Source organism: Carcharhinus amblyrhynchos, chromosome 28 (assembly GCF_965287045.1).
Source record: "Carcharhinus amblyrhynchos chromosome 28, sCarAmb.v2.hapA, whole genome shotgun sequence".
Lineage (NCBI taxonomy): Eukaryota > Metazoa > Chordata > Chondrichthyes > Carcharhiniformes > Carcharhinidae > Carcharhinus > Carcharhinus amblyrhynchos.
This window is the reverse complement of record NC_137351.1, coordinates 16,225,049-16,246,072: the sequence shown is the minus strand read 5'-3', so window position 1 is coordinate 16,246,072 and position 21,024 is coordinate 16,225,049. Positions and strand designations below refer to the sequence as shown.

The 21,024-nt window shown below is 46.7% G+C and overlaps 2 protein-coding genes across 6 annotated transcripts in view; one reads left to right on the top strand and one right to left on the bottom strand.

Moving 5' to 3' along the window:
* fsd2 (fibronectin type III and SPRY domain containing 2) overlaps nt 1-11,933 on the bottom strand; it is a 29,326-nt gene extending 17,393 nt beyond the window's left edge. The window contains exons 1-3 of one of the 3 annotated variants that reach the window (XM_080214423.1): nt 11,851-11,933; nt 2,734-3,435; nt 1,689-1,784 (exon numbers count right to left, since the gene is read on the bottom strand). In XM_080214423.1, coding sequence (XP_080070549.1) covers nt 1,689-1,784; nt 2,734-3,420 — 783 coding nt within the window. In that variant the 5' untranslated portion in view covers nt 3,421-3,435; nt 11,851-11,933. Of the gene's footprint in view, nt 1-1,688; nt 1,785-2,733; nt 3,436-8,351; nt 8,450-10,507; nt 10,651-11,850 lie in introns of those variants that run through there. The other 2 variants (XM_080214424.1, XM_080214422.1) reach the window with 2 other exon arrangements.
* Nucleotides 11,420-21,024, top strand: part of whamm (WASP homolog associated with actin, golgi membranes and microtubules) — a 29,442-nt gene continuing 19,837 nt past the window's right edge. For all 3 annotated transcript variants that reach the window (XR_013889619.1, XR_013889618.1, XM_080214421.1), the window contains exons 1-2: nt 11,420-12,003; nt 14,851-15,024. Coding sequence is in view for 1 of the 3 variants with exons in the window: in XM_080214421.1 (XP_080070547.1) it covers nt 11,440-12,003; nt 14,851-15,024 (738 nt within the window). In the remaining 2 variants the exon portion in view is untranslated. The remainder of the gene's footprint in view (nt 12,004-14,850; nt 15,025-21,024) is intronic.

Genomic DNA, 21,024 nt, shown 5'->3' with positions numbered 1-21,024 from the left:
TGGAGGAGGTGGTCAAGACGGCGTATGGTGTACTGGCCTTCATTAATCGAGGGATTGAGTTTAGGAGTCGGGAGGTAATGCTGGAACTTTATAAGACCCTTGTCAGGCCTCATTTGGAGTATTGTGCGCAGTTCTGGTCGCCTCACTATAGGAAAGATGTAGAAGCTATTGAAAGGGTGCAGAGGAGATTTACAAGGATGTTGCCTGGACTGGGAGGCATGCCTTATGAAGTTAGGTTGAGGGAGCTGGGACTCTTTTCCCTGGAGAGACGAAGGTTGAGAGGCGACCTGATAGAAGTTTACAAAATGTTGAGAGGAATAGATAGGGTGGACTCTCAGAGGCTATTTCCCCGGTTTGAAATGGTCGCTACGAGAGGACACAGATTTAAGGTGCGGGGAGGGAGGTTCAGAAGTGATGTTAGGGGTAAGTTTTTCACTCAGAGGGTGGTGAGTGAATGGAATCGGCTGCCGTCAGTGGTGGTGGAGGCGAACTCGCTGGGGTCTTTTAAAAGACTTCTGGATGAGTATATGGGGTTTAATGAGATTGAGGGTTATAGATAGGTCTGTAGGTTGGTAGGTGATGTGATCGGCGCAACTTGTGGGCTGAAGGGCCTGTTTGTGCTGTAGTGTTCTATGTTCTATGTTCTAAGATCTCCAGTTCACACCACACAATGGGGGAAAGCAATCAGGATTTACTGTACGTTCCAGCCAGTAAAGTTCTTAAGAAATAGAGTCACTGCGGTAATGTAGGGGAAGTAAAAGACTGATGATGGCCCTGAAACCATTGTCGATTGTTGGAAAAACCCATCTGGTTCACGAATGTCCATTAGGGAAGGAAATCTGCTGTCCTTACCTGGTCTGGCCTACATGTGACTCCAGACTCACAGCAATGTGGTTGACTCTAAGTGGCCCCTGAAACGGCTGAGTAAACCGCTCAATTTAAGGGTAATTCGGGATGGGCAACAAATGCTGGCCCAGCGAGGGACACCCACATTCCCTGCACAAGTAGGAGAGGTGAGAGATAATTTATGCACAGCAAGCTCCCACAATGATGACACAGAATCATAGAAACCCTACAGTGCAGAAAGAGACTATTGGGCCCATCGAGTCTGCACTGATCACAATCCCATCCAGGCCCTACCCCCACATCCCCACATACTTACCTGCTAATCCCTCTAACCTGTGCATCTCAAGACACTAAGGGGCAATTTTAGCATGGCCAATCGACCTAACCCGCACATCTTAGGACCGTGGGAGGAAAACGGAGCACCCAGAGGAAACCCATGCAGACACGAGGAGAATGTGCAAACTCCACACAGGCAGAGACCCAGGCCGGGAATTGAACCCAGGCTGGAGCTGGAAGCAGCAGTGCTAACCACTGTGCTACCGTGCCGCTCCATAATAACCGGTTATTTCCTTAGTGATTTTGATTAAGGGGTAAACATAGACCATGACTCAGGGAAGAATTCCCATCATCTGCTCAAGTAATCCCATTGGATCTTTGGCCCCTCCACCCCAGGAAAGCAGGTGGGACCTCGTCAAAAGTGAGGGGTTTTCTTGTTGCTAGGTAAAAGTATGACGTGAAGGAGTTAACACTTTTGCATCACATCCCAATCCTTCAAGATGAAGCAAAAGATGATGTTTCAGCACAACCTGAACACTGGAAGATGTTTAAAATGAAACTCTTACTTCCACCGTGACAAAGATTTCTTCCAGGTGATTAACAAATGTCTCCATCTGAACCACTTGCTGCTCCAGCTTTTTCACATTGTTCTGGCATTCAAGCTGAAAAATTAGAATGGAAACTGAACTGAGTTTGAAATACAGCTGATATTTCTCATTCATAGAATTGCACAGTATAGAGGAGGCCATTCGGCCCATTCAGCCAGCACTAACACTATTAAAAAGCAATCATCCCTTGCCTGCATTTCCTTTCTCCTTCAATTATTTATCCATTTCCTTTTTGAAGGTTATTACTGAATCCGTATCCACCTCACTATCAGGTCAAGCCTCCAATCACTGTCTGAAAAACAACTCCTTGTGTTGCATTTTTGCCAATTACCTTAAATCCTCTGGTTACCAACTTGTCAATTATGGCGAACAGTTCCTCTTTATTTACTCGATCAAAATGCTACACGATAAACATTTTGCTCAAGTTCCCACTTAACCTCTGCTCTATCAAGAACATTCCCAGTTTCTGGAGTCTATCCACAGAACTGTATCCCCTTATCCCTGGAACCATTTGAATAAATGTTTTGTGTCCATTCAAAGCTTTCAATTCTTTTTCAAAAGTACAATGCTCAGAATTGGGAGCAGAAACTGACTCAGTCTCAACCAGGGATGGAGAGGGGGTCATTTTGTTTTCATTGTTCAGGGTACAAATGGGTAAATGAGCCAGAGATAGTTTTGGGGGAGGTGGTTTTACCATTGACCAGAAACTTCAATGGGCCAGCCATATAAATACTGCAGCTACAAGGGCAGATCAGAAGTTGGGAATTTGGCAGCGGGCAACTCAATTTCTGACTATCCAACACCTACCAGGCACAAGTCAGGAGTGTGATGGAATACTCCCCACTTGCCTAGATGGTTGTAGATCCAACAACACTCAACACCATCCAGGACAAGGCATTCCGCTTGATTGGCACTCCGTCCACCAACTCAAACATCCACACTGACTTATTGAGGATCCTATGGAGTTTTCCCAGTGAGATGGAACATTGGTTTCTCTCCATACCTTAGCAGCCTCTGCCGCCAACGAGAGTGGGGCCACTCGATGGTGCTTGTGGGGTCCAAACAGCTTTTCAAAAGCAGGAATTGGGATTTGGCAGGACTGGCAATAAACATCAGGAGTTGTGTCCTCTGAAATCTCCTGGCTGTCCATTTCAGGCTCGGTTTCTATGGAAGGCTCCTTTGCCAGTGTAACTGGTTCTCTGTGATGTCCAGTTTGAGTCGATTCTAACTCCACTTCCATCCTGTCAGAGATGGGGCTGAGGAGGCGATCACTGCATTGACTGGCGCTTTCTGAGCAATCTACAATCTGCTGGAAGGGATCAAACTGATTTCCCGAGAGGAAATTGGGAAAATCCATCAAGTTCCCACCAGTTTCAATCTCTCCCTTTGGAGATTGTAAATCAACAGATGGAGAGATGGGCAAACTCCCGGAGTGAGTGTGGACACCGGGATCCAGCATTGCGGGAAGTTGGGATTGCTTTTCCAGTGGTTTCTCATTGAAGATCTCCAGGCGTTCTCTGGGTTCATACAGATCACTGTGATAAAACTGGAACCCTGTGGCTTCTCGCTGCTCCTCATTGCTGAGGTCCCCCTCTCTCTCAGACACCGAGATCCCTTCACTTGGGGGGTCTTCAGCATCCGGATTCCCTGGGATCAGTGGATCCACCAGAAGAAGCTGATCTGCCATCATAAACTTCAGTCAAACCTGCCAAAGACCAACAAAAACAGAAACATTCTTAAGAACATAAGAAATAGGAGCAGAAGTAGGCCATCTAGCCCTTCGAGCCTGCCCCGCCATTCAATAAGATCATGGCTGATCTGAAGTGGCTCAGTTCCACTTTCCCGCTTTCTCCCCATAACCCTTAATTCCCTTGTCTGCCAAAAACCTATCTACCCGTGCCTTAAATATATTTAGCAAGGTAGCCTCCACCACTTCAAAGGGCAGCGAATTCCAGAGATGAGATTCTTCCCATCAACATTTGAAACACATCCAGAAACCTCAACTGTAACCATTGGGCACATTGTAACGAAAGATCTGCAGATCGATGAGCACAGTAAGAAGTGTCACAACACCAGATTAAAGTCCAACAGGTTTATTTGGTAGCATGAGCTTTCAGAAAGTTGCCTGAAAGTAGCTACTCACGTGATGAAGCAGCAGCGCTCCAAAAGCTCATGCTACCAAATAAACCTGTTGGACTTTAACCTGGTGTCGTGAGACTTCTTACTGTGCCCAACCCAGTCCAATGCCGGCATCTTCACTTCACAGATCGATAGGGGGGGTGTTAATGAGTGAGTGCGAGAGTGAGAATGAGTGAATATGAGTGAGTTTGTGTGTGAGGGAGAATGAGTGAGTGTGAATGAGTTTGTGTGTGTGAGTGAGTTGTGTGTGTGTGTGTGTGTGTGTGAGTGAATGAATGAGTGAGTGTGTGAGAGAGTGAATGAATGAGTGTGTGAGAGAGTGAATGAATGAGTGTGTGAGAGAGTGAATGAATGTGTGAGAGAGTGAATGAATGTGTGAGAGAGTGAATGAATGAGTGAGTGTGTGAGTGAGTTTGTGTGTGTGTGAGGGAGTGAGTGAGAATGAGTGAGCTTGTGTGTGACAGAGAGTTTGTGTGTGTGAGTGAAGGATTGAGTGAGAGTGAGTGAGTTTGTGTGTGAGATAGAGGTTAAACATAGGACAGACACACTGGAGGGAGACAGTGAGTATGTAAGTGAGTTTGTGTGTGAGAGAGTGAATGTGAGTGAGTTTGTGCGTGAATGAAAGAATGAGTGAGTGAGGAAATGAATGAGAGAGTGAATGAGAGCGTGAATGAATGTTGGGGAGGTCTGTGTATGAATGTGTGTTCAAATGTGTTTTTGAAGCATTGATTTTAAACTGATAATTTTGTTTAGGCTGTTAATCTCTATCTCTCCCTCCAGTGTATCTGTTCTATATTTAATCTCTATCTATCTCTCTCCCTCCAGTGTATCTGTTCTATATTTAATATCTCTCTATCTCTCTCCTTCCAATGTATCCTCAGTTTCCAGTAGCTCTCTGTTCTATATTTAACTTCAGTAGTTTGTGAATGTCAGTGTTGAGAAGGTTATGACAGGTGGTGAAGGGTCATGGGTGAACATACACTCTAACTTCACTAACAGTCTTTTATACACACCTCGATAAATTGCTAAATGCACCGATTACACCTCCAGCTCATTCTTCACAGACTCCAAGTTCATTAACAAAACCCAAACTGCAAAAATAACTTTTCAAATGATTGTTTCTGGTGGACAGCTTTGTCTAGCAGCGAGTAAACCATTTCACTCAGCTCTGAACAATTCCACAGGTCATTCACTCTACAATGGCTTCACATTTTTAGAATCATGTTTTTTAAAAATAATTTGATATATTAGTTACTCTAATCCGTTATGAGGATTTAACATCAAGCTGTACCTGTTTTTCTCTCCCTGTCTCTCTCTGACCGTGTCAGATTTCCCAATATTTCTCCCTGTCTCCTTTTCTGTCTCTATGATTAAGTCTATTTTACGCAGGATCCCTAAAGTGCAGAAGGGGACCATTCAGCCCATCAAGCCTGCACCGACAGCAATCCCACCCAGGTCTTATCCCCATAACCCTATGTATTTGCCCTGCTAGTTCCCCTGATACTAAGGGACAATTTATCATGGCCAATTCATCTAACCTGCACATCTTTGTACTGTGGGAGGAAACCGGAGCACCTGGAAGAAACCCATGTAGACACAGGAAGAACGTCCAAACTCCACATAGTGACCCAAGGCTGGAATTGAACCTGAATTCCTAATGCTGTGATGCAGCAGTGTTAACCACTGTGCCTTAGCACTGCTGCCTCTTCATCTCTCTCCTCATTCCTTCTCCCTAGTCTCTGACCCTGTGGGCAGAATTTTATGGCCTTGCTCGAGCAAGCCCGGAAATTCCCACCCGAGGTCAACAAACATTTCTGTAGTCTGCCCTTCACCCCCTCCAATTCCACTGTGGGTGTGGCAGTGGAATTCCAGTGTGTATTTCTATGTCTCTGTCTTATTCTCTCTCTCCCTCTATTTCTGTCTGTCTGTTTGTCAATTTCTCACTCTATTTTCCACTCCCTCTATCTGTTCTATCCCCTCTTTCTCTATCTCAATATATTTCCGTTCCTCCCTCTGTCTCCATTTTTCTCTTTCCAGTGAAATAGCAATGCTCAGAATGGCCTCAGAATCTAAGTAGCCAGTTTGATCTACAAAGATGGGATGGAGCTATTTGGATTTTTGGGGCCACGTTGGAGTCAAAGGTCAAACAATCTTTGGCACACAGATTGGGAACAGGCGCACAAATACACTTGACTTCCTCTTGGAAGAGGTTCTCTCTGGCAAGGAGAGCACCTGCTCCCCATGAATGGGGAACGGTCATGTTGCCCTCGCCGATAGAACTGGAGGCCATGAAGCCCCTTGGGGAGGCCAAGGGCAATGGGGGGTGCCCCTTGGGCAATGCCAATCATGACACTGCCAGGCTGCCACCCTGGCAATGCCAGCCTAGTACATTGGCACTGCCCACCTGGCAGTGTCTGCCTGACACCTTGGCAATGCCAGCCTGGCATATTGGCACTGCCTATTCAGAAGAGCCAGAGGACAGCACTAATGGGGTGGGGTCTATGGGGGCTGGTTCTGGAGGGGGCAGAGCCAGGCCAGGGTGGTCCGAATGGGTGGTGGGGGCCCGCTGCAGCTCTGATTGGTGGGGTAAGCGCGGTGGGGGGGGGGGGCTGGCTGCTACTCTGTAGCTCTGATTGGTGGGGGGGAAGGAAGGTAATCAGTTGGGCGATAGGGTGTACGTTTTCGGGCATTCTAAGTCACATGATCGGCCATAGGCCCCTGTGACAGAGGTCTGCACATGCGCAATAGCTCCCTCTGCTCCTAGCTGTGAATTAAGCCCCGCTCACTGCCTGTAGTAGCTCAAAATGGTCTCGCCCATTTTCTCATGTTCTTTGTACACAAGATTGGACATAAAAACTCTCTCAAAAAACAGATCTGGAACTTCCCTGTTTTCATGCTAGCTGGACTCTTGGAATTATTCTCATAAAATTCCACCCATGATGTTGCAGTCTGCTTCCTCCTCGTGTTGAAACAATTGCACAGTTGTCTACTCAGACTCTTCACCAGGATCACAAAGCTGTGGACTTCTCAGCACTCTTTAGTTGATCCTTTCCTCTTGTAAATTACAGGCAACTTGAACAGAAATGTGAAATCACATTGAGGAGTGCAGTTCCCTTTCCTACATTGTGGGTTCACAGTCTGAACTTACCAACTTAAATTAATTCAGGAAAGGAGACTGTGTGCAGGAGGAATATACACAATCTGTTCCTTACAGGTAAAGAAATAAAATCTAGAAATACAAACTGATCTCTAAGACCTAAAGATCAGTGCAAAGTTATATATGCAATATGACAAAACATTTTTATATTACAGAAAGAACATAAGAAATAGGGGCAGGAGTAGGCCATCTAGCCCTTCGAGCCTGCCCCGCCATTCAATAAGATCATGGCTGATCTGCAGTGGATCAGTTCCACTTTCCTGCTTTCTCCCCATAACCCTTAATTCCCTTGTCTATCAGAAATCTATCTACCCATGACTTAAATATATTTAACGACGTAGCCTCCACCACTTCAATGGGCAGAGAATTCCAGAGATTCACCATCCTTTGAGTGAAGAAGTTCCTCCTCAAGTCCGTTCTAAACTGCCCCCCCCCCCTTATTTTGAGGCTGTGCCCTCTAGTTCTGTTTTCCTTTCTAAGCGGAAAGAATCCCTCTACCTCTACTCTATCTAGCCCCTTCATTATCTTGTAAGTACATATTTATATATTTACTATTACAACACATATTTATATATCCAATATTACGGTTTATATTTATACTCAATATTTTGGTGTATATTTATGCTCAGTATTACGGTAGACAAAGAACAAAGAACAGTAGAGCACAGGAACAGGCCCTTCAGCCCACCAAGCCTGCATCGATCACACTCTCCTATCTAGACCAACCGCCTGTATCCCTCTATTCCCCACCTGTTCATGTGTCTATCCAGATAAGTCTTAAATGTCACTAACATATCTGCCTCAACCACCTCAGTTGGCAGCGCATTCCAGGCTCCCACCACCCTCTGCGTAAAAAACTTCCCCTGCACATCTCTACTGAACCTTTCCCCCCTTACCTTGAATTTGTGCCTTGTAATTGTCATTTCATCCCTGGAAAAAAGTTTCCAACTATTCATACCTATCTATACCTCCCTTATGGTTTTATAAACTTCTATCAGGTTGTCCCTCAGCCTCCGTCTTTCCAGGAAGAACAATCCCGGTTTATTCAATCTAATACCATCATACCAGGCAACATCCTGGTAAACCTTTTCTGCACTCTCTCCAAAGCCTCCACATCCTATACTTATATACCCAATATTACAGCATATATTTATACTTAGTATTACGGTATATATTTATAATTAATATTATGGCATATATTTAGGCTCCATTCACATTTAGCCCGCAGTTGTTCATGTGAAATGCAACTGTGCGCAGAGACCCTCTTTTGGTGATTGAAATATTGTTTCATTCACACAGAAATAGAGATAACTCAGCAATTATACCTGTCCAGGAATCAGTATTGCAGGATTGTTCTGTGTCCTTTAGCCCCTTCACTTTCTCATTCCGATCCTCACTCTCTCCCTCTTGCTCTCACCCAGGATTTGGGAGTCTAGCTGGGGTATATTTAGCTATTGATGTGCTAGCAGTTAGTGAAATACTGTGCCAACGCAAGCAACAGTCACTCTTTACAGACCAAATACAGAATGCAAATAGCCAGAGAGACTGAGAAAGGAATCAGCTCATTGCTGTGTTTAAACCGATTACAATATCTTTCCCTATGACTTAGGTGGAATGAAAAAGTTGAGCACCAGAGTCCCCGATACAGTGCAGAATATAGAAGAAAGTTAAAAAACCATTCTTTGTCAAAATTGCAGGTCAGTCAGCATCAGAAAGAGAACTGGAGTTTCAGAACACTCCTCCATCAACCTACTCTGGTCAGCTGGCCTTCCCATTAGGTAGTGAAAATTAGAACAGAGATAAAAAAGCAATTGATCTGGGAAACCTCAAATATAACCCACTGCTAAAACTTGCAAATGTTTTTGCAAAATTTTATGTCCCTGTTTGCAGAGTTGGTGCTTGCAATGCCTGAAAATTTGGTTGTAATTAGATCACACAATCCCAATCTTGTCGTATTGAGCACATCACCCTGTTATGTAGCCCAATGTGACATTGTCATCCCTCCTGTAGCACAGAGCAGCACGGAAATTGATCTCCTGGGAAAGTTGTCAAATTTTATAGCACAAAATCAAACAGTACCATCTCCCACATGAGTCTTCTCATACTGTACGTTATTGTTCCTTATTGTTTCAGACCTTACTGAGTTTCCTTTTCAATACAATCTGAAAGATTAACTCTGTTTCTCTGTTGTCAGACCTGCTGTAGATTTGCAGCATTTTCAGTTTTCCATCTTCTGCAAGATTTTGTTTCTGTTTTTGTTTTGTGGTAAAGAATTCAGGAGTAGTGAAATTGTTGGGCAGCACTGTGGCACAATGGTTTGCACTGCTGCCTCACACTGCCAGGGACCCAGATTCAATTCCAGTCTTGGGTCACTGTCTGTGTGGAGTTCTCCCCGTGTCTGCGTGGGTTTCCTCCGGGGCTCCAGTTTCGGAAAGTCGGTGCAAACCCGATGGGCCGGGTGGCTTCTTTCTGCACTGTCAGGATTCTATGGTTCGATGATAAAGGAAGCTATGTATATGAGATTGATTCGACTGCGCCTGATTGTATCCACTGGAATGTAGAAGAGTGAGAGAGGATCTCACTGAAAGGTATAAAAGGGCCGGACAGACTGGATGTTGTCTCCTCTAACTGCATGGTAGTGGTGGTGGTGATGGGGGGGGTGTCTAGAGTAAGGAGTAGGACGCAAAAAAAACCAGAAAATGCTGGAAAATCTCAGCAAGTCTGACAGCATCTGTCAGAGAGATATTGAGCCAATGTTTCAAGTCTGGGTGACTCGCTAGACTCAGAGCTAAAGACAAAGAAAATCGAAGATGTTTATAAGAACATAACTTGAGCAGGAGTAGGCCATCTGGCTCCTCAAGCCCGCTCCGCCATTCAATAAGATCACGGCTGATATTTTTGTGGACTCAGCTTCACTTACCCACCCGCTCACCATAACCCTTAATTCCTTTACTGTTCAAAAATTTATCTATGTGTCTTAAAAGCATTCAATGAGTAGCCTCACTACTTCAACAGTGTTGTCAATCTGTGTCAATTCCACAGATTGACAACACTTTGTGTGAAGAAATTTTTCCTCAACCCAGTCCTAAATTTGCTTCTCCTTATTTTGAGGCCATGTCCCCTAGTTCTAGTTTCACCCGCCAGTGGAAACAACTTCCTTGCTTCTATCTTATCTATTTCCTTCATAATCTTATATGTTTCTATACGATCTCCCCTCATTCTTCTGAATTCCAAACAGAATAGTCCCAGTCTACTCAGTCTCTCCTCATAAGCCAACCATCTCAACTCCAGAATCAACCTAGTGAATCTCCTTTGCACCCCCTCCAGTGCCAGTATATCCTTTCTCAAGGAGACCAAAACTGTACACAGTATTCCAGTGTGGCCTCACCAGCACCTTATACAGCTGCAACATAACCTCACTGTCTTTAAACTCCATCCCTTTAACAATGAAGGACAAAATTCCATTTGCCTTCTTAATTACCTGTTACACCTGCAAACCAACTCCTTGCGATTCCTGCACAAGAACACCCTCTGCTCAGCAGCATGCCACCATTTTTACCTTCGAAATAATAGTCCATTTAGCGGTTGTTCCTACCAAAATGGATGACTTCACATTGACCAACACTGTACTCCATCTGCCAGACCCTCGCCCATTCACTTAGACTATCTATATTCCTTTGCATACTTTGCTCTTAGTGTCATCTGCAAATTTTGACACACTACACTTGGTGCCCAACTCCAATTTGTCTATGTAAATCCTGTGGGGGGGCTATAAGAGGTGGGAATGTCGTAATGGCAGAAGGCGCAAAGTATGAAGGAATGCGCCCACGGCCACGGAGACAAGCTGGACAGCAGTATTTCCCAGTGGGAAACAGAAATAAGAATAAAAAGTGATATAAGTAAACAAATGAGATAAAAAGTAGAAATGAAATCAAGTGCAATGGGCTGAGCTGGGGATCAGATTCTGGAGTTACTCAGCTGCGAGGTACCGAACTGGAAATCAGGCGCCACTCCCGATTCCGTTAGAGTGAGGGGCGGGGTTAGAGCGAGGAGGCGGAGGTGAGTGTGAGGGGGCGGGTCAGTGTGACGGGGTCGAGGGCAGCGTGGGAGGTGGAGCCAGTGTGAGCGTGCGGGGGCGGGGTTAGTGCAAGAGGCGTGGTCAGTTGTGAAGGGCTGGGGAGGCAGTGCCAGGGGCGGGGCCAGTGTGAGAGAGAGGTCACTGTGGGAGCGGGGACTGTGTGAGGGGTGGAGCCAGAGCGCGGGGCGGTCCGGGGTTTTTGGGCGGGGTCAGGATGAACCAGCCAATGGCGCGACGGGCGGGGCCGTGAGGGTGGTCAGGATGAGGGGGCGGGGCCGTGAGGGTGGTCAGGGTGAGGAGGCGGGGCCAGGCAGTAGGCCGCAGGCCTTGGGCTGATGGACTCGGAGCAGCCGGACAGTTTGGAGGGCTGGGTCGCTATCAAGGCCGATGCGTTCGTCGAGGCGGACAGGAGTCGCCTGAGGTTCTTGGTGGCCTGGAATGAAGTGGAAGGGAAGTTCGCCGTCACCTGTCACAGCCGCGGCCGGCAGCGGGGCGCCGCCCGAGCGGAGACCGAGGCTTCAGCTGAGGCCCAGTCCAGCTGGGCTGCGCTCTACCGCCCGGAGGAGCTGGCCTCCATCCACCGGCAGCTGGCGGCCGGTTGCTCGGCCTTGGAGCCCTGCTTCCCGGCGCTGCCGGAGCTCCGGCCCCCCGGCCTCTGGGGTCTCCTGTTCCCCGGCCGCTCCCTGGCCCAGGAGCCGGCGCCGGGAGCCGGAATCGAGCCGGTCTGCCGGCAGCTCGAGCGCTACCTGGACGCCGCCGCCGAGCTGTGCGGCCGCCGCATCCTCCTGGAGTCGGTGTTCCCCACAGCCGCGGACGGGGAATATTTCGAGAATCTGACCGAGTTCCGGAGGAAAAGCCTGGAACAGAGACTGGCCCGGAGCCGGGAGAGACTCAGGGAGGTGAGGATGAGGGGGGAGAGGGTTGAGGGGGTGGGTAGAGTATGGTGTGAGGTGAGAGGATTAGTGAGATGACACGGTGGTCACTGAATGTATTATATATTCTTGCTCTACTGGGCAGTCAAGGGTATGGGGAGCAGTTTCCTCTGATCAGATGGAGCGATGATCCACAGATGTATATTTGACACAATCAGCTGCTAGCGTCAGTCAGAGGCTGAGAATGTGCAACTTGACTCTCGCAGATAAACACTACAACTCTCAGACTGCATGAAGTGTTCGTGATCTATTTCAGATAACCCGATGTCATGTACCCACACAAAACACTGAGACAAACCTGTCCACAGCCCTCAAGGCCCAACATCTACTCTGTTAAAGTTGCAGCGATGTAATCATCATTTAATTAACTATTAACATAAAATCAAATGTCTTTCCTAACATGGATAGAGACATCACCGAGAATATTTTCACAGCCTGTTCGGCACCGGTGATTTTGCCATAACAGAAATAGGGTCATCTGGAGTCGAAACGTCAGCGCTTTTCTCTCTTTACAGATGCTGCCAGACCTGCTGAGATTTTCCAGCATTTTCTCTTTTGGTTTCACTATCCCTGTAATCACGTGTATTTACCGTACTAATCCTACAAACCATGGGACACTAAGGGATACCCAATCCACCAAACCGTTGGATTGTGGGAGGAAACAAGTGTGCAGAAGAAACCCATGCAGACACTGGTTGAACCTGCTGACTCCTCACAGACAGTTACCCAAGGCTGGAATTGAACCCAGGTCCCTGGCACTGAGGCAGCAGTACTAACCACTGTGCCACCATTCTATTGATCTGATTTGCTACCTCTTCTGTGCAACATTGAAGATGCTATATAAATGCAACTTGTTACTGTGAATCAAAAGGAAAGAAATGAAACACAGCCAGGGAGTGAGCTGTGTGCTGTACAGCAACTGCTTGATCACAGCTGTTGGGGTGTCAAATGGGATCAGCCCCACTCCCCATTCCCAGAACTGATCTGACTGGCCTGACTTCTGAGGGTAGCAAGCTGGTTTGGTCCATGTCCTCCCCCCCACCCCCCTACAGGGAAGGTGGGCCCTCGATGGAATCGATGGGACCCCCCCCCAATCTTCACTTGCACTCCTTGTTAGTTGTGATGAAAAAATCTGCAGCTGGTTTGTGTCCCAGGATAGTGCAAAGGAAGATGATAAAACTGTGAAAACATCGACTTAATTCTTCTCTTCCTGTCCTCCGCCCACTCGAAACAATAACTGAGAGCAAAGCAGACTTTCAACTTCTGCCAACCAACATCAATAACTTCTTTAACACTTTCAGTCTGTGTGCCAGTGGAGTCTTACATTGCCAGTGTGTGTCGCCTCTTCCTAAATCCTCCTCTATTAGAAACCTCTCCATGAAAGAGAAAAGTTCTTTGCTATCTATGTCCCTCATAATTTTTAGGCCAAACTCACACCGACTCTGGGTTTACCCAATACCTCCTGCCCCTTGAGTCTGCTCCCCCATTTAATAAGATCGTGGCTGATCTGATTGTGGCCTCAACGCTGCATTCCTGACAACAACTGTAACTGTTCACCCCCTTGTTTGAGAATCTCTCTAACTCGGTCTTAAAAATATTCAGTGACCCAGCTGCTAGCTGATATTAAATAACATCTACTAATAACACTAGACCCATGTTAGAGAATCTCTTTTGCACTCAACAGATAGCCAATTGGTCCACTAAACCAGACACTTCATGACCTCACTGCCCTATTGACCTTAGCTTCTGTATTCACCAGCATTAAAAGTGCCTGTGTCTATCACCCTACCATCACCTGTTTCCTACCTTGCCTGAATTCACTTGCTGCTGTAAATGTCCTTAAATAATAAGAACATAAGAAATAGGAGCAGGAGTAGGCCATCTAGCCCCTCGAGCCTGCCCCGCCATTCAATAAGATCATGGCTGATCTGTCGTGTCTCAGTTCCACATTCCCACCCTCTCCCCATAACCCTTAATCCCCTTGTCTATCAAAAACCTATCAACCCGCGTCTTAAATATATTTAGCGAGGCTGCCTCCACCACTTCAACGGGCAGGGAATTCCAGAGATTCACCACCCTTTGAGTGAAGAAGTTCCTCCTCAACTCTGTTCTAAACCCCCCCCCCCCCCCCCCTTTATCTTGAGGCTGTGCCCTCTAGTCCTCCTGCCCTTTCTGAGTGGGAAGACCCTCTCCACCTCTATCCTATCCATCCCATTCATCATCTTATATGTCTCAATGAGATCTTCCCTCATTCTTCTAAACTCTAACGAGTACAAGCCTAGTTTATTCAGCCTGTCCTCATAGTTCAACTCCGGAATCAGCCTAGTAAACCTCCTCTGCACTCCCTCCAAGGCCAAAATATCCTTGCGTAAGTGCGGCGACCAAAACTGCACATTGTACTCCAGCTGCGGCCTCACCAGTGCCCTATACAGCTGCAGCAAGACCTCCCTACTTTTATATTCAATCCCCCTCGCGATGAAGGCCAGCATCCCATTTGCCTTTCTGACCACCTGCTGCACCTGTAGGCTGGGTTTTTGTGACTCATGCACAAGGACCCCGAGGTCCCTCTGCACTGTCGCATGCTGCAGTTTTTCGCCATGTAAGTAATAGTCCTTCCTAAATGCTGTTCAAATTTCGCCAAACCTCTGCTGGATGTTTTTTATCCCCTCAACTTCCTCCCCCCAGCTAGGGTCTCCCTTATGTAGAATTCTTGAAGCCTTTAATATATAAATGATGCGGTGATGCCGCTCTGTTGTGTTAAGGAGCGGTAACTCTGGTCTGAGTCATTCACTTGTTATTTCTTATCTCTTCCAGATTCTGCACCAACACAAGGCCGCTAAGGATATGGTAACTCTGAAAACCATTTACCAAGAAGAAGATGAGGCCTATCAGGAATTGGTCGCTGCGGCCACACAATTCTACCAGTATTTACTTCAGCCTTTCCGGGACATGAGAGAATGTGCCTCATTCTATAAGCAGGAGGCCTTGGTAATTCAGCGCACGTTTGTGGATCCTTATTCTTTACAGTTCATTTTATAAAACTAGGAATGTCTTCAATCAGTAGTAACAATTGAACACAAGATATGAGCAGGTATCGACCATACACCCCTTAGAGACTGCTATTTTTATTTGTTTTGCAGGATATGTGTTGCTGGCTAGGCCAGCATTTATTGCCCATCCCCTAGTTGCCCTTAAGGTGGTAGTGAGTTGCCGCCTTGACTCGCTGCAGTTCATGTGATGTAGGTACACCCACAGTTCCGTCAGGGACTGAGTTCCAGGATTTTGATCCAGCAACTGCGAAGGCACCGTGATATATTTCCAAGTCAGGCTGGTGAGTGACTTGGAGGGGAAATTCCAGGTAGTGGAGTTTCCATGTGACTGCTGCTTTTGTTCTTTTAGATGGTAATGGTCGTGGGTTTGGAAGATGCTGGCTAAGAAGCCTTGGTGAGCTCTGGCAGTGCATCTTGTAGATGGTAGACACTGCTGTCACTGTTCGTTGGTATTGGAGAGATTGAATGTTTGTTGAAGGGGTAGCAATCAAGCAAGGCTATTTTGTCCTGGATAGCTTCTTGAGTGTTGTTGGAACAGCACTCATCCAGGCAAGTTGAGAGTATTCCATTGCATTCTTGGCAAGTGCTTTGTAAATGGTGGGCAGGCTTGGGAGGTGGTGGGGTGTGGTCAGGAGGTGAATTTCTCTCTGCAGGATTCCTAGCCTCTGACCTGTTCTGGTGGCCGCAGTATTTATATGGCAAGTTTAATTCAGTTTCTGGCCAATGGTAACTCCCTGCATGTTGTTACTGGGGTATTCATTGGTGGTGATGCCATTGAATGTCTTGTTGGGGATGGTCATTGCCTGGCACTAGTGCGGCATGATTGTTATTTGCCACTTGTCAGCTTAAGCCTGGATGTTGTCCAGGACTTGCTGCATTTGGACATGGACTTTGTCAGCATCTGAGTCGCAATTATGAACATTATGCAGTCATTTGGAAACATCCCCACTTTTACCCTGATGGAGGAAAAGTCATTGATGAAGCAGCTGAAGATGGTAGAGTCTGGGACACTACCCTGAGGGACTCTTGCAGTGAAGTCCTGGAGCTGAGATGATTGACCTCCAACCATCACATACATTTCTCTTTACAGTGTCATAAAGCTTTATCACTATAAGAAGAGGCCCTTCAGCCCTTTGTGTCTGTACCAGCCATCAACACCTATCTGTTTTAATTTTCCAGCACTTGGGTCTATTCCCTTGTATGCTATGGCATTTCAAGTGCTCATCTAAATGCTGCTTTTATGTTGAGTGTTCCGCCTCTACCATCCTTTCAGGCAGTGAATTCCAGATTTCTGGGTGAAAAGGTTCTGGTTATCAACCTCCCCACTAAAGAGGAAAATTCTTTCCTGTCTATGTCCCTCATAATTTTGTAGACTAAACTCACACCAATAGTGGTTCGCCCAACCCCTCCTGCCCTGGCCCTACAACCCTCCCAATCTCTGTAATCATTTTCAGCCCCAACAACCCTTCCTAAACCCCCTACAACTCTTCCTATCTCTGTAATATCCTTTAGCTCCTACAACTCTCCCTATCTCTTTAACCTTTTCCAACCTCTATAACTGTTCCTATCTCTGTAACCTCCTAGCTCCTTCAACTCTCCCTATCTCTGTAACCTTCTCCAACCCCTAGAATCTCAGAGAGCTCTGTGGTTTTCCAGTTGTACCAGGTATAACTCCAACTAATGGAGAGTTATCCCCTGGTTCCCATTGACTCCGGTTTTGCTAGGGCTCCTTGATGCCACACTGGGTCAAATGCTGCTTTAGGATTGAGGGCAGTCACTCTCACCTCACATCTGGCATTCAGCTCTTTTGTCCATGTTTGAATCAAGTCTGTAATGGGGGCAAGAGTTGAATGACCCTGATGGAACCCAAACTGAGCATCAGCGAGAAGGTTATTGCTGACCAGGTGCTGTTTGATAACACTGTTGGTTCTCGTTCCATCACTTCACTGATCATTGGGAGTGTACTGATAGCGCAGTAATTGGCTGGGTTGGATTTGTCCTACTTTTCATGTTCTGGACGTACTTGGGCAATATTCCTCGTTACTGGGTAGATGCCAGTGTTGTGGCTGCACTGGAACAGTTTAGCTGTGGGAGTGACAAGTTCTAGAGCATAAGTTGCTATTGTCAGGACCCAAAGCCTTTGCAGTGCCCAGTGTTTCCAGCCATTTCTGAAACAAAGAGCAAAGAAGACTACAGCACAGGGACAGGCTCTGTGGCCCTCCAAACCTGCACCAACCATGCTGCCTGCCTTAACTAAAACCCCCTACCCTTCTGGGGACCATATCCTTCTATTCCCATCTCGTTCATGTACTTGTCAAGACACCCCTCAAAGGTCACTATTGTATCCACTTCCACTACCCTGGCAATGAGTTCCAGGCACCCACCACTCTGTGTGTAAAAAAAAAAAAATCTGCCTCGTACATCTCTTTTAAATCTTGCCCTTCGCACCTTAAACCAATGCCCCCTAGTAATTGGCTCTTCTACTCTGGAGAGAAAGCTTCTGACTATCAACTCTGTCCATGCCTGTCATAATCTTGTAGACTTCTATCAGATCGCCCCTCAACCTTTGTCGCCCCAGTGAGAACAAACAACACTCTGCCATTTAATGCCATGGTAGATCTTGGAATTTAACTCCATTTTCTTGTTTGATCTCCATATCTTGTTATTCCTTGTGAGATTAAAAATCTGTCAATACCACAGATGGAACATTAACAATCCTCTGGGATAGAGAATTCCAAAGATTCAGCAGCCTTTGAGTGAAGACATTTCTCCCTTATCCTGAGACTGTGCCCCCTTGTTTAAGACGTGCTTTGGGCGGTGTCCCCGTGTCGTGGGCGTGCTTTGGGCGGTGTCCCCGTGTCGTGGGCGTGCTTTGGGCGGTGTCCCCGTGTCGTGGGTGTGCTTTGGGCGGTGTCCCCGTGTCGTGGGTGTGCTTTGGGCGGTGTCCCCGTGTCGTGGGCGTGCTTTGGGCGGTGTCCCCGTGTCGTGGGCGTGCTTTGGGCGGTGTCCCCGTGTCGTGGGCGTGCTTTGGGCGGTGTCCCCTGTACTTGGACTCCCTGAACAGTGGAAACAATCTCTCAGCCTCTTAAAGAATGACTGGAGCAGGTGCTTTAACACCAAAATCTCGGCATGTGGATTGAAATTTAATCCAGCAATAAGGACCTGTCTTTAACTGTCACTGGATACAGCCCAATACAAGTTTCCGAAGCTGTTAACTATTGCTGGAATGCCACAGTAGGGTGAAGATGCTCTATATGCTTAATCTAGAAGAATCTGGTGCTGGACAGTGACAACATGTTTCATAACTTAATGTTAAAACCTGTCACCAAACATTTAACGAGAATAGATTATTTGGAGCATTGGTTCTTGAATCCAGGTCAGACTGACTTCAGTTCCTGAAATGTCTTCAACAAACCACTCTGCCGTTTTGATCACTTGTCTGTACTTGGTCTTTTGCAACATTCTATTTGACCCCAATGCACACTGAAGGAACAGCACCTAAGAACATAAGAAATAGGAGCAGGAGTAGGCCATCTAGCCCTTCGAGCCTGCCCCGCCATTCAATAAGATCATGGCTGATCTGAAGTGGCTCAGTTCCACTTTCCCGCTTTCTCCCCATAACCCTTAATCCCCTTGCCTGCCAAAAACCTATCTACCCGCATCTTAAATATATTTAGCGAGGTAGCCTCCACCACTTCAACAGGCAGAGAATTCCAGAGGTTCACCACCCTTTGAGTGAAGAAGTTCCTCCTCAACTCTGTTCTAAACTACCCCCCCCCCCACCTTACATTGAGGCTGTGCCCTCTAGTCCTGCTGTCCTTTCTGAGTGGGAAGAACCTCTACCCTATCCATCCCTTTCATCATCTTATACGTCTCAATGAGATCCCCCCTCATCCTTCTAAAGTCTAACGAGTACAAGCCCAGTCTATTCAGCCTCTCCTCATAGCTGAACCCCCTCAACTCCGGTATCAGCCTAATGAACCTCCTCTGCACTCCCTCCAAGGCCAAAATATCCTTGCGCAAGTGCGGCGATCAAAACTGCACACAGTACTCCAGCTGCGGCCTCACTAGTGCCCTGTACAGTTGCAGCAAGACCTCCCTACTTTTATATTCAATCCCCCTCGCTATGAAGGCCAGCATCCCATTTGCCTTCCTGACCACCTGCTGCATCTGTCGGCTGAGTTTTTGCGACTCAGGCACAAGGACCCCCAGGTCCCTCTGCACCATAGCATGCTGCAGCTTTTCGCCCTGTAAGTAGTAGTCCTCCCTACTATTATTCCTACCAAAGTGGATAACCTCACGCTTGCCAACATTGTATTCCATCTGCCAGGTCCTCGCCCACTCGCTCAGCCTATCTAGATCCCTCTGCAGACTTTCCACACCCTCCGCACAATTTGTTGTTCCGCTTATCTTTGTGTCATCGGCAAATTTCGACACCTTACGCTCGGCTCCCTCCTCCAGATCATCTATATAAATGGTAAATAGCTGAGGCCCCAGCACCGATCCCTGGGGCACTCTACTAGTCACCAACCGCCAATCCGAATAGCACCCATTGACACCCACTCTCTGCCTCCTATTTGACAGCCAATCCCCTATCGACGCTAACACCTTACCCCCAACTCCGTGCCCCCTAACCTTCTGTAACAACCTTTTGTGCGGCACCTTATCAAACGCCTTCTGAAAATCGAGAAACACCACATCCACCGGTTCCCCTCTATCCACCACACTAGACACATCCTCATAGAATTCCAATAAATTCGTCAGACACGACTTCCCCTTAACGAATCCGTGCTGCGTCTGCTCTATCAAACAATTCTTCTCAAGATGCCTCGCTATTTTCTCTTTGATTACGGATTCAAGCATTTTTCCTACAACAGACGTTAAACTAACCGGCCTATAATTCCCTGCCTTTTGCCTGCTACCCTTTTTAAACAGGGTACCTCATCTTCTAAATGGGCACTTTACAACCTTCTGGACTGAGTTCAGTAACTTCCGAGTCTGAACTCTCCCCTTCACCCCTTTTCCATTTATTTGATTTCATTCTCTTCCTCCTTTTCATCTGTTAATCCATTTTCATCACCCTTCTTTCTCACTTCCATTTTTCCAGTTTTCCATTCCTGCTCTCCTTGCACCCCCCCATCCCCTCTTTCAGACTTACTACTATAACCATCTGTACCTCTGTTTTGCCTTTCCCACATTCTGATCAATTAATGCACACTTTTAACCTCTGATTTTCTTTAATCTTAGCTGTGAAGGGTGATCCTGACTTTCAATGTTGGCTCTATTCACTCTCCACAGATGCTGTCAGACCTGCTGAAATTGTCCAGCATTTTCTGTTTTTGTTTCAGATTCCAGCATCCACAGTATTTTGCTGTTACCTGAAATGCCTTGTAGCAATGACCCAATATCTGAACATTGAGGAAGAAAATTCTGACACAGCACAATATCCAGCTGATGGCATGACTGGGCTGGGTTTGGCACCTGGCATCAGGGTTGGCTACACTGGGTCAGGGGAGATGGGGGACTCATTGTCCAGGGGGATGAAATTCCTCTTCAGAAATTAAAACGCGAGGAAGGAAAAAAATTCTAAATTTTAATCTATTGTAAAATGACTTCCTTAACCGATTTATCAAGGTGAATGAATGCTGTTTTTTGGGGGAATATTCAAGGCTGAAAATCTTAGTGCTTGAGGAGATTTTATTTTGTGTCACTGAATTCCATTCACACTCAACCTCAACAATCCAAATATATTTACCCGAGAGTCTAAACAGTTGCAGCTAATTACATTGTGCTCACACTCATTGCCTCTGTGTACTGAGAATGGTTTGGTCTGTGCTTTGGGATTCCCCTTTCTAGATTGTCCATGTAAACCGTGTGACTGTTTTGTGTTTGTATCACAGAAACGGCTGTAGCTCTAATTGTCCCTATGCATGCCTCC